This window comes from Colius striatus, chromosome 3 (assembly GCF_028858725.1).
Source record: "Colius striatus isolate bColStr4 chromosome 3, bColStr4.1.hap1, whole genome shotgun sequence".
Classification (NCBI taxonomy): domain Eukaryota; kingdom Metazoa; phylum Chordata; class Aves; order Coliiformes; family Coliidae; genus Colius; species Colius striatus.
The window spans coordinates 7,936,569-7,952,218 of NC_084761.1; the positions used below are offsets into that span (position 1 = coordinate 7,936,569).

Below are 15,650 nucleotides of genomic sequence, written 5' to 3' on the forward strand. Positions count from 1 at the left end.
CTAACGTAATCAAGGAACTGGAGCATCTTCCTTAAGAGGAAATGCTGCAGGAACTGGGGCTGTTTAGTCTAGATAAGAGGAGGCTGCTGGAGAATCTCATTAAATGGTGGATGTGACAAGGTTAGGGCATCACTTTTTTCTGTTCTATCCAGTGACAGGACAAGGGGTAATGGAAAGAAGCTGAAACACAAAAAGTTCCATTTCAACATAAGGAAGAACTATTTTACTGCTCAGGTGAGGGAGCCCTGGCACAGGCTGCCCAGGGAAGACATGGAGTCTCCTTCTCTGGAGGTTTTCAAAATCCACCTGGACATGTTCCTGTGTGATCTGATCTAGGTGGACCTGCTTTGGCAAGGGGGTTGTACTAGATCATCTCTAAAGGTCCCTTACAACCCCTACCATTCTATGATTTTATGAACAATTCATCAATTTGTAGCATAAATTGGCATACCACCTTGAATTATTGATCCCGAATGTGCGTCTGACATACATTCTCCACATAAGCAGAGTGTGTTAGAGAAGCTCCTCATGACCAGAAACAGATGTAACATCCCAAAACAAAATATTTTTCGAAGAACAGTAGCATTTAAGAGCAAGTCTTACCAGCTGCCATCGTAGGGATCATACTAGAACGTTCCTCATCCATCATAAAAGACCAGTCTTCATAGAAGACACTGTAATTTGAAAGGAAAAAAACCCGAACATGCAGTCCTACATTAACATATATTCCACCTCTAAAAGGCAAGAGAATTGAAAAATAAGTAGGAGTACACAATTGGATCAAACTGTATATCACAAGAAGACCTGAAATATTCTGTCTGAACAGTTACCATAGACATGCTAAATAATATTTTATCTTCCATTTTAGCTCTGTTCTTCATCCTGAGTAACATGATCTCATGAAAAATGTCTCAGTCCACAGCAGGGAGTTGGACTAGTTGATCCTAAAATCACATCAATTACCCTAAGTAGTCAGCATCAACAAGGAATTTAGATGTATGGGGGAAAAAAGTTAACATGAATTTCACTGTGAACACACAAATTTAATTGCTGTAAATCCGATTTCTTTTAGTAGCAGAATGCTGTTTTTCTATTACCAGCATCCAGTTAAACATAAGAACAGATAGCAAGAAAATCCTCAACCTGTGTTAAATAATTTTTACAGATTCATTTAGAAGTTTCAAAAGCAGATACAAATTGGGGTTGTAAACTGAATCCATAAATCCCACTTGAATTTGGATAACATTTCAATCTTATATATTCTGGAATAAGGGTTTTTAGAAACAATATTTCACACAATACAGAGAGTGCTGACAATCCTAATGTTGCACAAGTACTGCTACAAGCATGAGAGTAACTAGTGGCACAGGAATCCCAATGGCTTTTAGATTTTCTTTTTCCCTTTGTTGTTTCATTTTTCTTTATCTGATTTCATATCAAAATCTGCCTTGCAAGAAAGCTACAGAGGACTGGGACAGACTAATAATGAAAACTAGGTACTAACAAGCTCAGTTCTGGCAATAATCTTATCCACTATATCCACTAATTGATGCAAATGGTAAGAATGCTCTTCTGCTGAATCAATTGGATTTGGTCAAGCTCAACAGTTATTGATAAGAAAGGAAAATAACCCAAATTTTCAAAAAGAGAAGAAGTTGAATATCTATGAGAAAAAAGGTCTGCTTCAGTTAAGTATGAAGTACACGATGCAGATTCAAAGTACTTTAGGATTCCACAATGCAGGGTAAGTTACTCTCAGTAACACGAAGGTTCACACACTGGTACAAAACCCTTCTAAGTGACCTGCAGAAGTAGCTACCTATTGCTTTACTGTTGGAGCTTTTCAGTTACAGGATGAGTATCTCCAAAAGGCAACATGCAATTACCATTGATAAACTGGTAAGACTAAAACTGCTATTGTGCACTATTTTAGTGGAATGAGAGGGGCAGACCTCAAAGCATGGTGGCAGCCTCAGGGAGCAAAACTGTTGAAAGAATAGGGGAGTTAGGGAAGAGAATGGCATTGAAGACAAGGATAGAAGCATGTATCTTTCTGTGCTAGAATGAAACTGATTTCAGGTCTCACGGTGATATAGGCACAAGCCACTATCTGAAATAAACCAAAACTATGAGCTTAAGTGGCTTCATTAGCATAGCAATGAACATGGTATATTATTACAGATGAGTTGGTTGCTTGGTTGGAGTTTTTTGTTCATCTCAACACTCCATTTCATAATATATTTCCTGCACTAGAAAGGTTTCAAATACAGTACCTGAGGCGATTCTTATCTGCAAGCAGCATGTGAACGTATCTTTCCAGGGAATGTTCATTTAATGCGCAGCGCAACCAGGCCCGGCCTCTGCCGATATCTGTAGTAATCGTCTTCAGAGAGTAAAAGCGCTGCAGCTCATGTTTATTCAGAACTTCTTTCACATAGTACCAAAACACTGGCTCTGGAATTAAAAAATAAATTACATGTAAAAGAAAATATTTTAGAACCACCAAACAATGCTAAGCTTGGATCAGAATGCATCTACATGTGATTTTATAAAGCAAGCAGATAATGTTGCATAGTTCTGAACAAACGTGAATCATTTACCATCTTTGTGTAACTATCCAGTTAAATAGGTTATTTATTTCCACAGAACTTTGGCTATTTAAGCACTTAGAACTCTTCACTTCATTGAAAAAGACAAATAAACACATTAAAAGATTCTATCTTACATTTTTAAATAGAATTCACATTCAAGCTAGTATCTCAACCATACCAGAGCTCCACGTTTTCAGCTGGGAGCAAACAAAAAGAATTCTTTAGAACTATATCTTACTGCTGACTGTGAAATGTTAGAGACTAGGTCCAAAGGAATGGGTAGCCCTAGAATGTCAACATGCAAATAACAAATTGACATTACGTTATAAAAGTACAACATTTAAAAGGCAATAATATTTCTTTCCACTAAAATATTTTCCTTGCCCTGTCCCCATATATTGATAAAAAGGAGCTCTTGCAGTTTCCTCAACTTCCTCAATTGGAAGTAAAACAAAAAACAACTGTAAATGTACCAAGTATTTTATATGTAGTTCTGTTTCTTAATTGAATAAGAACATATTTACAAATATCTAAAGGGTGGGTGTCAGGAGGCTGGGACATCCCTTTTTTCTATAGTAGATAGTAACAGGACAAGGGGTGATGGGATGAAGCTGGAACACAAAAAGTTCCACTTAAACGTAAGAAAAAACTATTTGACTGTTGAGGTGAGGGAGCCCTGGCACAGGCTGCCCAGAGGGGTTGTGGAGGCTCCTTCCCTGGAGGTCTTCAAGACCCGCCTGGACATGTTCCTATGCAACCTGATCTAGGTGACCCTGCCTCTGCAGGGGGGTTGGACTGGATGATCTCTAAAGGTCCCTTCCAACCCCTACCATTCTATGATTCTATATTTTAAGAACATATTTACTACAATCACCACTTACTATTTTCTCAGGTAAATTAATCATCTCATGTTTGGTTGTGTGAGACCTGAATCATTACTATGGTTTGGCAATCATTAGTCATTAATGTTGCATAAAATACACACTGTCCAAAAGTTCTTAAAACATAACATTAATGTTGAAGTGGCTTTCATTTGTTATGAACAGAATTGCTTCAATAACTAGAATGCTTTGAAAGCTGTTAAAACTACACAGTTAGTAACATATTAAGAGATTGAATTTTAAGCAAATAGGACATTTTTAAAAGTAAAAAAAAAAAAAAATCAAAACACATCCACCTCTCAAGACATGCAGGTAACTCCTTTTGACAATTTAATGAACATTTCTGCTCAATATTTGTTTAAGATAACAAAAAAGAGAAAATAATTCTATCGTACAAGTGAATGGTACACTATCAGCTCAAATATTATGCTGGCTTTTGATCATAATCTCAGTTTAGACAGCATACAGCAGATGTTTAAAGACAGGTAAAGAACTTCCTCAAAGTCACAGCAAAAAAATAAAATGATAGAGAAAACATTGGTGTTGCCACTCCTTGCTTATCACTTTTCTAAATCTATTTTACTGCAGTAAGAATCTTAGGAAAAGGCCATCTACGACACTTCTCTTTCTCTCTGCTAAATAAAGAGCATGCAGTTGGATTTAGGTTACGGTTTTACTACAGATTATGACTTCTTTTGGTGATATATGCACACTTGAGTGTATAGGGGGTTTCTTATTGATCTCTACTAAAAGCCAAATACAGCATTAATTTAGCAAAGCTTATAATATAGTTTTAGGAACCTAAACACATCACAAGCAGGTTAGATTCATTAACAAAAAGGTTTGCCCAACAGGTCTGACAGCTCTGCAAGAATAAGCTAGGGCTTTTCTAAATTAGATAAATATGCAAAGCACATGAACCATCCCATTTACAAGGTAAGATACAAAACTAAAGGTGTATTTTGCACATAAACAACAAGGAGGTCTACTGAAAAAAAGTGCATTCAAGTAACATATGTCCTACTCTTTTGACTTCACCTTAACTGATCTGCATTTCAAAAGTAAAATGCAAGTATATGTTAGAAAAAGCATTCCTTAAAATACCAAATTTTTATCAAGATGATAATGCTTTAATGACTGCTTTAATGACTTTTCTTGTGACCAATAAAATTAGTGTTTCTGTCTTGCTAAAGCTCAAAACAATACTAAAGGAGGAAGTGAAAATATTACAGGAATAGAGAAAATAAGCAGATTTCCCCTTGTGCTGAGAGTGAAATTCAGTGTTTCCAGGCACTCTGATTACTTATAGATATCAAGGATTTTGAAAAGCTGTAAAATTTGTATTACTGACAGTTTTTAATCAGAATCTACTCAAGGGAAATAAATTAGGAGCATTTCATGCTCTAAGTCCTCTGTGACACATTTTATAAAAACAGTAATGTAAGCAGTATTTTCAAACAACTAAGTTATTTTCTTTGAGAGTAGTGTTACATACAAATACAGGTCCTACACGTTGATATTACTCTTAATTGCAAATAATCCAACAGTTGATATTCAGAAGTAATATCATTTTAACTTCAGTAAAATACAATTTGTACAATTGTCCTGTAGGCAGAGAAGACACTGACAGTATACAATTCACCCAAACATTAATCACTTTCTGAAAACAGTTTAATTCATTTTAATAGTATCACAGTTCTGACAACTGCAACAACCACCCGTCTTTAATCAGCATCAAACAGTGGTCCTGTCTCAAGCTGAGAGCACAGCCTGAAGCCAGGTTCAGCTTTCTTATGCAAAAAAAAGGTTAGGAAAACAATTTATGCTGTGCAGCCACTGCACAACTTGAGAGTCCATTTTGTCAAGTGGCTCACAGTAGAACTTTCCTTGCTATAGTTGGAAATGCTAGTTCTTTTGCCTTTAATTAGGAGTATCAATAAATGAGTTTATATTTCATAAGCCTTAGCCTATCATTTTCATTTCTAACTAACAATTTTACCATACTGGCCCACAGCATTACTCTGAAATCATAGAATGGTAGGGGTTGGAAGGGACCTTTAGAGATCATCTAGTCCAACCCCCCTGCAGAAGCAGATTCACCTGGATCAGGTCGCATAGGAACATGTCCAGGCGGGTCTTGAAGAAATGTTCAACTATTCATAAGTAAGCTATGATAGTAGAACTATAAACACATCATGACTTAGCAATAATTTAAACTTACACTCCTATTTTTGGTGTTGATGTGCCATGAGGCTGTGAACAAGCCACATCTGTAATTCTGACACAGTTTACCTACCTGTAAATGATAATGCTATCCTACAGTTTTAACATCAAAGCATATAGATTAATCTATAGCACTAGAGCTACTGGAAGAAAAAAAGGCAACAAGGACAAAATTTTGCTTCAGCCTGGAGAAGACTCAGGGAAGAGCAGACACCTAATGACAGCCCTCCAGTACCTACGAGGAAGTCAGCAAGAAGACTGATTTAGGCCACGAGACCTGTTGCAAGACCACAGACAACAGGCCTAAGATAACATAAGAGAGGCTCAGGCTGAATACGAGGAAAGACTCATCATGAGGATGGTCAAACATTGGAACAGAGGTGACCATAGAGGTTGAGCATTCTGTGGAGGTTTTCAAGTCCTAACTGGATAAAGCCCTGAGCAACCTTGTTTAACTTTATAGCTGATCTTTGTAGGACTGCCAACCTCCTAAGGATCCTTCCAATTTGAATTAGCCTATAATCCTCTGATTGAGTGCAGAAAGTTTCAGCTTCTCTGGAACCTCTAATAAAACAGCAGAAAGAGCAGACGAGTGCAATAGAAGAGTTTACAGATTCTAAATAGTTAACAACAGTGAATATTGATCAGCTACAGTATTCTCACAAAACCTTAACTGAAGTTAAATGAAGAGACAAACTAATGGTAGAAACTATTATTACAAACTAAAGAGAGAATACAATTTTATTGTTTACTGGTTTTCCTTAGATTGCTTAATATAAGATTAAAGGAGCTGCATATGACTGTGATGACCACGCCATCAATTGATACCAAATCCCACTAATGTTTGGAATTTTTCTTGAATATACATTAAAAAACATTAAAATCATATTTCAAATAATTCAAGTCACAGTTCCAAAGAACCACTACTCCAGTTTTTATTTAAAACATTTTGTTTAAGATAAACAAAGATTGAAACAAATTGCATCTTAGATGAAAAATGATGCTCCACTGTTTACAGTCATTGGAAAGCAGTTTGGCATGAAATATCTGCACATTTCAAATAAAAAATCACTGCTGAATACTTTTATTTTTCAATTGTCAAAGCCTGAATGTACTGTCTAAACAGCAGTATACCACAATGTTAAAGAAAAAGATGACTCCTGTGATTACATTAGACAGAACAAAATATAAATCATACCAGATTTTCCTGGAAGTGATAAAAATACAGAAGTACTTTGAAACTGCTTTCAGGAAAAAAAAAAACAAAACCCACAAAGATAAATGTAGTGGAATCCAGTAATTTCCATTAAAAAAAAAAAGCTTCTCAGTTACTGTACAGCATTCAATCTTCTGCACAGCAGTTATGTTTTTGTTCTTGACCTTTCATACATTGCTTAAGCTTCTTAAGAAATAAAATTGACGTTTTCTTCCTTCTTCAGTTCTCCTTTCATAGATAACTTCCACAACTTTCTCCTCTTCCTCCACATTATCTCACTAACAAGCTCCCAAATAAGACACAAATACACACACAGAGCTAAATTGTTACTAAATTCCCAAGTATCAGAGATGTACATTTGTGCATCTGACAAGTAAAAGACGGGACCAAAAATTTCACACACCCTTGATGTCACTAACAGGCAAGAAAGCAATCAAAAGAATTATACATAGTATCTTCAAATTTGAAGACATATTATTTGCATAAATCAGAGAGTGTAACAGGGAGAACATCCCCTGCACCAAGGTATAAGACTCTCAGTTGCAAGCCAAGAGGGATAAAAAGCAGATAACCAAATCACTACCCATTAAAGAGACGGAAACTACCCAGAAACTGAAAGAGATCACAGATTATCTAATCCCCAGTTACAAACACACACATAAAAAGACTACAGAAGAGCTGAAAAGCCTGTAAAGATTGTGTAAACTGGATTTTTCTTATTTGTCCATTTAGAGTCCACAAAGCATTGAGTCTTGCCCATTACTAAGTAAAAAAGACAAATACAGGAAACTCATCAACTTCTCCAAAAGCGCAGTTATTTTAATTACCAAGAAAAGCTAAGTCTGGAGGTTCTAAGCATTATCAAGAAAGTCAGCACAAACATCACATTTCCTCCCATCATCCACAGGTCATCGTCACAGCAATTTAAAAACACTATACTAACAATTCTAGTACCACTGAAAATATTTGGGGAAAAAAAAGAAACCCCACTAGGAGTTTCATGTTACACTTGATGGAGTTTCAAAAGCCCAAAAGAAACTTCATATGTACCCTAGTTAAGAAAAAAGACACTGTATCTCCAATGTTGTAAGAAAATTGATGATTATCACCTCCACATTCTTTTGATAAAAAAATTACAAAGGAAACTTCAAGGTGACAAGAAGGTAACAAAAATAAAGGAATGTTTTATTTAAATGTGGAGAAAGTAATGAAAAACAACCCAACCCATGTAAGTAATGTAAATTTTGGTTTAAGAATTATAGCAACACTTAGAAGTTAAGTATATCTGATGCTATGGAATACAGCACTTAACAAACAGAGTAAGACAAGGTTAAGAATGAAAACGTCGTAGTAAAAACTTAATGGCACAATTACACAAAGTGTATTCCTATCTGAAATCAGAAGAAATTTGACAATGATACTATTCATGATGAAACTGGAGGAAGTGCAGATTTACAAACACTGAAATTTCTACAAAAACTTGTTACAAAAGTTAAACTAGATTAAGAAAGCAATAGTCATTTTCACTGCTTAATGAGAGACCAAGTATTAACAGTCTGCAATTTGGTGCATTGCTTAAAAGTGCCATTAGAAGCTGTATCACTTGCTTACATTTAGCCACTGCTTAAAATAGTTACAAATAATGAATTACCTGTTTCAGTTTTACTGGAGAAACCTGCTGCCTGTTTGATCGCTGCTGCTGTTAACGCTAATCCTCGGCTCCTCCTCAGACCATGCTGTAACACAGCCTCAAACTGAGCACACAAACAAGTGACTCTGCAACAGAATTTTTAAAGAAATCCTGTGAAAAGAACAGTCACCTATGTTTCCACAGAGGAAGTTTATTCCTAATCTCTGAACAGAGACTGTCAAAGCGAATCATTATCTTATATGTAGTGAAAGACCCCTTGTGTGCAGTAATCTCCTTATTTGCAAGCAATATAATCTATTTATACTCACAGTCTGATCACGACTACCCAAAACTGGGGCATAAATTACATTCAGAAGAACTGGCAATCAAGTCATCTTCACCTGCTGTAGTGATTGCTAGTCGTGTTATTTCAGCTTCAGACTACCTACTTGTCATATAATGCAATTACATTTTCATAAATGTAATTGGTACTACACTTACAAGGAATGAATTTCTGAAAATATGCTGTAACTTCCTATACAATTAATAAACAATTTTGTCAATCTGGATTAGTATACTTCAAATCAAGCCTAGGAAAGCAATTAAAGATACATTTTCATGTCCTTCAGAAACCTTAGGCATATGAAAACATTTTTCTAGAGAAGTGTCAAATCTTCATTTTTCTATATTGTTCTCTGCAATCCTATTTATAAACTTCCTGATTTTTTATACATAATCCACTTAATCCATTTTCACACCAATGGAAATAGTGTAAAACCATCAAAGGTTTAGAATTCAGCCTGCCAAAGAATGGAATATTATTGTAACCTACAAGGAAGAGTGAGGCTGAAGGTATAACAGACATGCAAGCTTTTTGTTTTAGATTTTCTTTTCTCTCAGTTTTATAATTATGCCATTAAATGAATAACACTTAAAACTTCACTTAGCCAGTTACTGAAAGGAAGAATAGATACTTTAACTAGGTTCAAGCAAATAAATAAAAACAGTCAACAAGACTCTGCCCTGGCATTCCAGAAGTACAGAGTTCTATTCAAGGCTACAAAAAAGGCATAAGGAGGAGCACTGACAGACAGAGAGGTATACTTAATCTAATTGCTCTGGACAGAAGAGCTTTTAAGACATAATGCTTTCCAGTAAATCTATGTTAGGAAAAGTTTACTAACAAAAAACAATAGAATTCAAACTGTAAAGGAGACATAAGGAAAAGGACAACAAACAACTGCACTTAATCCTAATGTCTTATTCATCCAAGATTCATGGTTAGGACAGATAATGAGAAAGAATCATTAGGACACAAAAAGCACTGCAATTTCTGCTTGTCAGTCATCCTCTTTAAGTCTTAGAAACTACCACATCATACCCAACCACAAATGCAGCTAACAGGAATTAAACAGCGTTTTTTTTCACTTACATTATTAAAAAGAATAACTTCTCATACAGAAAAAGCAGAAAAATAGGCTTAAAACATGTCAGCAAGAAGAAAAAATAAGACTGAAAGTTTTCTCGATGACTGTGTGTTAAGTACACTTTACAAGTGTCAAGCTTCATGAAACAAAGGTATATTTGTAATAAACATTCATTTTAAAACAGGTTTCAGGAAAGGTAAGTTCTCTCAATCTTATGTTCAGACCTCAGAATTCAATGCTTTGAGTTTTTTACACTGTCAAGTCCGTAACAAGACAAAAAATTCGGAGTCCTACATGTAAACAAAAGGAACTAGAGGGGTTTTTTGAATGTGTGAAGTACTTTGTGCCATGTTTTGTGTCATTATGATACACTATCTAAGCATGCTAAAGTTTCTTATACTACTTTACCTGCTATCAGAGTCTGAAGCAATTTCTTTTCTTCCTCCAAACCGTATTTGACACTGCAATAAACAGATGTAACATTTTTCTTACACTAAAAATACTCAATATTCCGAAGTATTTCCATATAAGAAAAAAAAGTCATAATGGAAAAGGAAGCAGTACAAAATAAAGCATTGGCAAATGAAGCCTGCAACCAAAAAGTGCTTTGCAGAACCACATTGACCTAATAGGCTACTCTTGCCATTCAAATATATTCTTGCTATCCAGAACAACACACCTCCAGTTCCTTCAACAAATTTAAAGTTAAGTAAAAGTTACTACTTTTGAGTTTTAGATGTATATCCACAAAAACACTGCTCCTTTTCATCTTGGTGCTATAATTACAAAAGAATCACCGTTTACAAAACACATTATTGGCTTACTTCTCAGACATTCTTTTGCCTCTCAAACTGTCCTAAATTGAAATCAGTCTATGAAGTTCTACTTGAACTTTACATTGATGTGAGATACAAACATACATACATAAATAAATCTCATCTTTAATTGTATTTAACCATTCACAAAAATCCTAAGGTAAAGAAAAAATCTGCTACTGTAAAATATTAACTAACTTAGCCTTTGCATTAACTACAATATGGTTCAGTCATGTAAATATTACAAATATATACATATTTCTATTATATATTCTAGAATATTATACATATATTTATTCTATATATACGTATTACAAATATGAACAGGAAATTTAACAAATATTGCATAACAGTTGCTTGCTAGCAGACACAAGAACTCAATAGTAATGTGGGAAAGACAAAATTGCTTCTTTGTATGGTAAGGAGGAGAAAAAAGGGCAAAGACAGCTCCTGCTAGCACGGTCAACTCAGAGTAAGTATACTGTAGAAATACATATTGGGTTTCTCACCTGTTTAACTGCATCCAGTAGCCGTTCTAGAAGAAACTGTCTTTTAGTGTCATTGTTCTGTGAACCTGAAAGTCAATGAAATGGTATCATTTCAAAATAAATACTTTTTACAAAAATTACATTTGGACCAACCCCATACCTCCGAAAACTTTCTTCCCATGCCAATTATTCCATTAAGCTTATTGATATATTTTCTCCAACTAAAATGACGTAGTATAAGCCTGTGTTTTGAGGCTTCAAGTAGCCTTTCTCTAATATGCAGGAATGCTCTTTGAAGTATCATCTAGAGTCTTGTTTTAGTAAGATTTTGGTTTCATGATAAGATATTTTGCAGCAATATCACACATATTATAATTTTGCACAAGCAGCACAGCTTGCCTCTAGCTTGTTTGTACAACCACCTGTGGAGCCACATTGCAAGTCTGGAACTGATCAAGTTTAAGATTTTAATTTTCTGTATAATTTGGTTGGTTGGTTGGTCAGACAAGGTGTATGATAAAGCTGGCACTGCAACCCCATAAATGTTCACACTGGCACAAGAGAAGAATGGAAAATAAGAGAAAATGAAAAAGAGACAGCAAGATTCCAGAGGAGGGTAAAGAACATGATCAGAGGGCTGTAACACCTCTCCTGTAAAGGCAGGCTGAGAGAGTGGGGGTTGTTCAACCTGGAGAAGAGAAGACTCTGGAGAGAACTTACAGCAGCTTTTCAGTATCTAAAAGGAGCTACAAGAAAGCCAGTAACAGATTTTTTCCAAGGACATGTAATGATCAGACAAGGGGTAATGGCTTCAAACTGAAAGAAGTTAGATGCAAGGAAGTTCTTCCTTTTGAGGGTGTTGAGGTGATAGACAAGTTGCCCAGAGAAGTTGTGGATGATCTATCCCTGGCAGTGTTCAAGGGTAGGCTGGATGGGGCTTTGAGCATCCTGGTCTAGTGGAAGGTGTCCCTGCCCATGGCAGGGGGTTGGAAAAGATCTTAAAGGTCTCTTCCCAACCCAAACCATTCTATGATTCTATTAATACCTTCTTACTGTCAAACAACCTTACTGCAGAAAGAGTTTTAAGTCAGGTGAACAGAGAACAAATAGTTACAGTACATTCCTTAAAATTTAACTGCCAGCATAGTTCTTTCTGATTAACATCTAAAAAATCTAGTTTGTTACTATACAACCAACTACACAAGCCAATCTTTAACTTGTCAATTATTTCAATAACAAATAGCATAATACTTTTCTTGCCAGAAAGTGCTCTATAAACTCCCATGAATGTGTAAATTTTTTTGTTTAATTAACCTATGTCTCCTCTACCATTTCTTTATTCCAATCTTAAATTCAAAACATCCTTCCAAAAATCTCTGTGACTTCTCTGGAATTGAAGGCATTCAGTTATTTTCCTCTCAAAGAACATACAAGTAATATATGCATAAAGTGAAAGACAATTATCAAAACTCTGCATGAGCAAGTTCCTCCAGATACTGAAAATCAAACATCACACAATAAACCTTCTATTAAATAGAGATGACAAAGACATATGTGTCTTCCTCTTGCTGTCCAACACTGCGAGGTCTCAACCCCAGAATTTCCTGTCTTCATAATCCTATTCAAAGTAGTTTCCTCTTAAACCAGCAGGAGGGGATAGAATTTGTCCTACTGAAATTATTCTGCCTTAGCTTCATCTTAAATATTGGGATCACGAGAAGAAAAACCCCACAGTAAGTCTATAATACACAATGCCAGAATAAAGAAAACAGGAAAAATGCAAACGTAGCTGCTAGCTAACTAAGCTTCACAATGCTTGTTTGGCTGACTGCAGTGGATTTTCAAGAAGTTACATTTCCAATTTTGAACACTGACGCAGTCTGTGCAGACATGTGATGTTTGGGGTTTGGTTCTGTTACTCAAACACACTCATGTGTGCAGACTCAGGTGAAGACACAATGTTTGAGGCTCTAAAAACAAACTCCATACCAGGTAGTTTTTAACTCCCAAACAACTATGCCAGTTATACCACAGTGAGGTTGAGGTTAAATTCACGTAATTCCTACTCTTCTACTTTGTACTCCAACAGATATTTCAATTTTATTAAATTATATCCAATGTTTTTACTATGCACTCATTTCCAAAGCTGGAAACACATGCCTACACATCTAAATGCCTTATAATAAATCACTTAACTGTAGGATAAGGAAAACAATTACTTCCCAACTTTTAGTACAACCCCTCATGTACAAAAATGTTGAACACACACAAAATTGATGATTTTCTCTGCTGTTTCAAAACTCATTACTTCTGCAGCCTATCTATCTATATACAGACTATCCACACACCCACAAGAACAGGCAAAATGCATCATTTCTCCTTACATGAACAGTTTGAGACTACTTCAGAACACATGCATGTAATTAATAATTTTGTGGGTTAAATTTATCTTCCAAATGCAATACACATCAGTTTTTAAATTCACATCTCTGGCATCTTTGTATCTATTTGGTAATAAACAAATCATTTGCAACTAAATACCAGACTGTGAACACTGTAAAAAAAAAAAGCATAAATACAGAAACCTACAGATTATCGCTATGTTAACTGATGTTCTAGAAGACTAAAGCATATGATACCAAAGTCTTAAGTTCACACAGAGTGGAATGTAATGTTCACTTTGTCTTTGTTTTACTTGTAAATCTCTACTAACAACAACTATGACTACAAGCAATTACAACAAATAATTTCCATCAGCAGTTCATATCACCTTCCCCGTTAACAGGGCTATGAAGCCACATGTCTACACTGAGAGCCAGCTGAAGTTTCTACTCAATGCATGTCTTCAGAATTCTTCCACTGCTGTGTGACAAGAAATTACACAGGTAGAAGAAAAAGAATATGCACAAAGTCTGGCATTTTTTTAAAAATGACAGATTAGGCCACATTTTTTTCAAGCACAGGATACATTTTTCTTTGTAATAAGATTTGAAAACATAGTACTATTTAGTAATGTCTTGTTTTAAGTAGATGGAAGTTAAAAATAGATCTCTACAAACTCTACTTAAGATTTTGCTTTTTTACAGTCTTCATTTTCCAAACTAAGTGGCTTTTATTAAAACAAGAAGTACATTTTCAAACAAGAGCAACAATTAAGTGTGATCAACTGCAGTTGACTTAAAGACTAGCACTGTATTACAAACTAACCAAAATATCCTTCTACTGATTCAGAATAGTGGTAAAACTGCTCTAATGCACATACAAATACAAAACATAGAATCACAAAACTGATTTAGTTCAAAAAGACCTGTAAGATCACTGAGTCCAACCACTAACCTCAAACTGCCAAGTTCATCACTAAACCATGTCCTTCAGCACCTCAGTTATGCAGCTTTTAAATGTTTCCAAAGATGGTGACTCCACCACCTCCCTGGGTAGCCTGTGGCAGTGTCTAACAACCTCTCAGTGAAAAAGTTCATCCTATTCTCCAATCTAAACCTACTCTGTCACAACTTGAGGCCATTTTCTCTTGTCCTACCACTCATTACTTGAGAGAAGTATTCTATTTACATAGAATGCGGAAAAACAGCATTACTTGGGAAAAAAAGCTACATTTAGACTACTTCAATAGAAAAAGGAAGTTCATACACAAGTCTAAAAATAACTGTGAAAACACCAACACAAGGTTGCAAAAACTAAGAAACTTAGAGACTCCTCACATCAACATCTACGCAGCCAAAAAGAGTTAAAAATAGGTTCAGGTACTGCACCTGCCCCTGTGACCCTTGTCATTTTCTGTTGTTCATGGTCATGCTTTCCTATTTTTAAAACAAACTTCTCTCCCTAACCTGACAGAAACATCCACGTCCACAGTAGAAGGAAATTGACTATGCAAGTAAAGGAAAACATTATTTTCCCTCCAGTTCTTTACAAGTAGGGCTCTCTTCAGTACTATGTGTAGCATATAGGTAAAAAAACATGTATCAGATTACTCTTAACAACTAAAGTTTTCCATGCAAACTTTCAGACTGCATTTCCTTTTCCTTGCTCTAGCACTGGTTCTGAGGATACAAGTTTACGATAAAACAAATACAGACCTAAATTAAAAATCACATTATTATGATTCTACTGCCTCATGATTTGGGCACATTTTTATGGTTTTGAAATTGTCAATAAACAAGTGATAACACCACAAGTACAGCAATCTAATATCATTATGTTGCTTCCCTTTAAAGTCTAGCCTGTTCAACAGTGTACAACGAAATATGAGTGTGAAATTAGTAAGTAGTAGTATTAGCTAATATTAAAGTAGTGCTCAAATCAACAGGAAGTCATCTTCACATCCAGTAGAAATACACTGTAGTTAAAAAAATATATAC

The 15,650-nt window shown here is 35.4% G+C and overlaps 1 protein-coding gene across 3 annotated transcripts in view; it reads right to left on the bottom strand.

The window, feature by feature from the left end:
- Positions 1 to 15,650, bottom strand: part of SNX29 (sorting nexin 29) — a 128,869-nt gene that overhangs the window by 111,134 nt on the left and 2,085 nt on the right. For 2 of the 3 annotated variants that reach the window (XM_061993605.1, XM_061993608.1), the window contains exons 2-6: positions 11,293 to 11,357; positions 10,377 to 10,429; positions 8,563 to 8,687; positions 2,274 to 2,454; positions 604 to 674 (exon numbers count right to left, since the gene is read on the bottom strand). In XM_061993605.1, coding sequence (XP_061849589.1) covers positions 604 to 674; positions 2,274 to 2,454; positions 8,563 to 8,687; positions 10,377 to 10,429; positions 11,293 to 11,357 — 495 coding nt within the window. The remainder of the gene's footprint in view (positions 1 to 603; positions 675 to 2,273; positions 2,455 to 8,562; positions 8,688 to 10,376; positions 10,430 to 11,292; positions 11,358 to 15,650) is intronic. The other variant, XM_061993607.1, reaches the window with a different exon arrangement.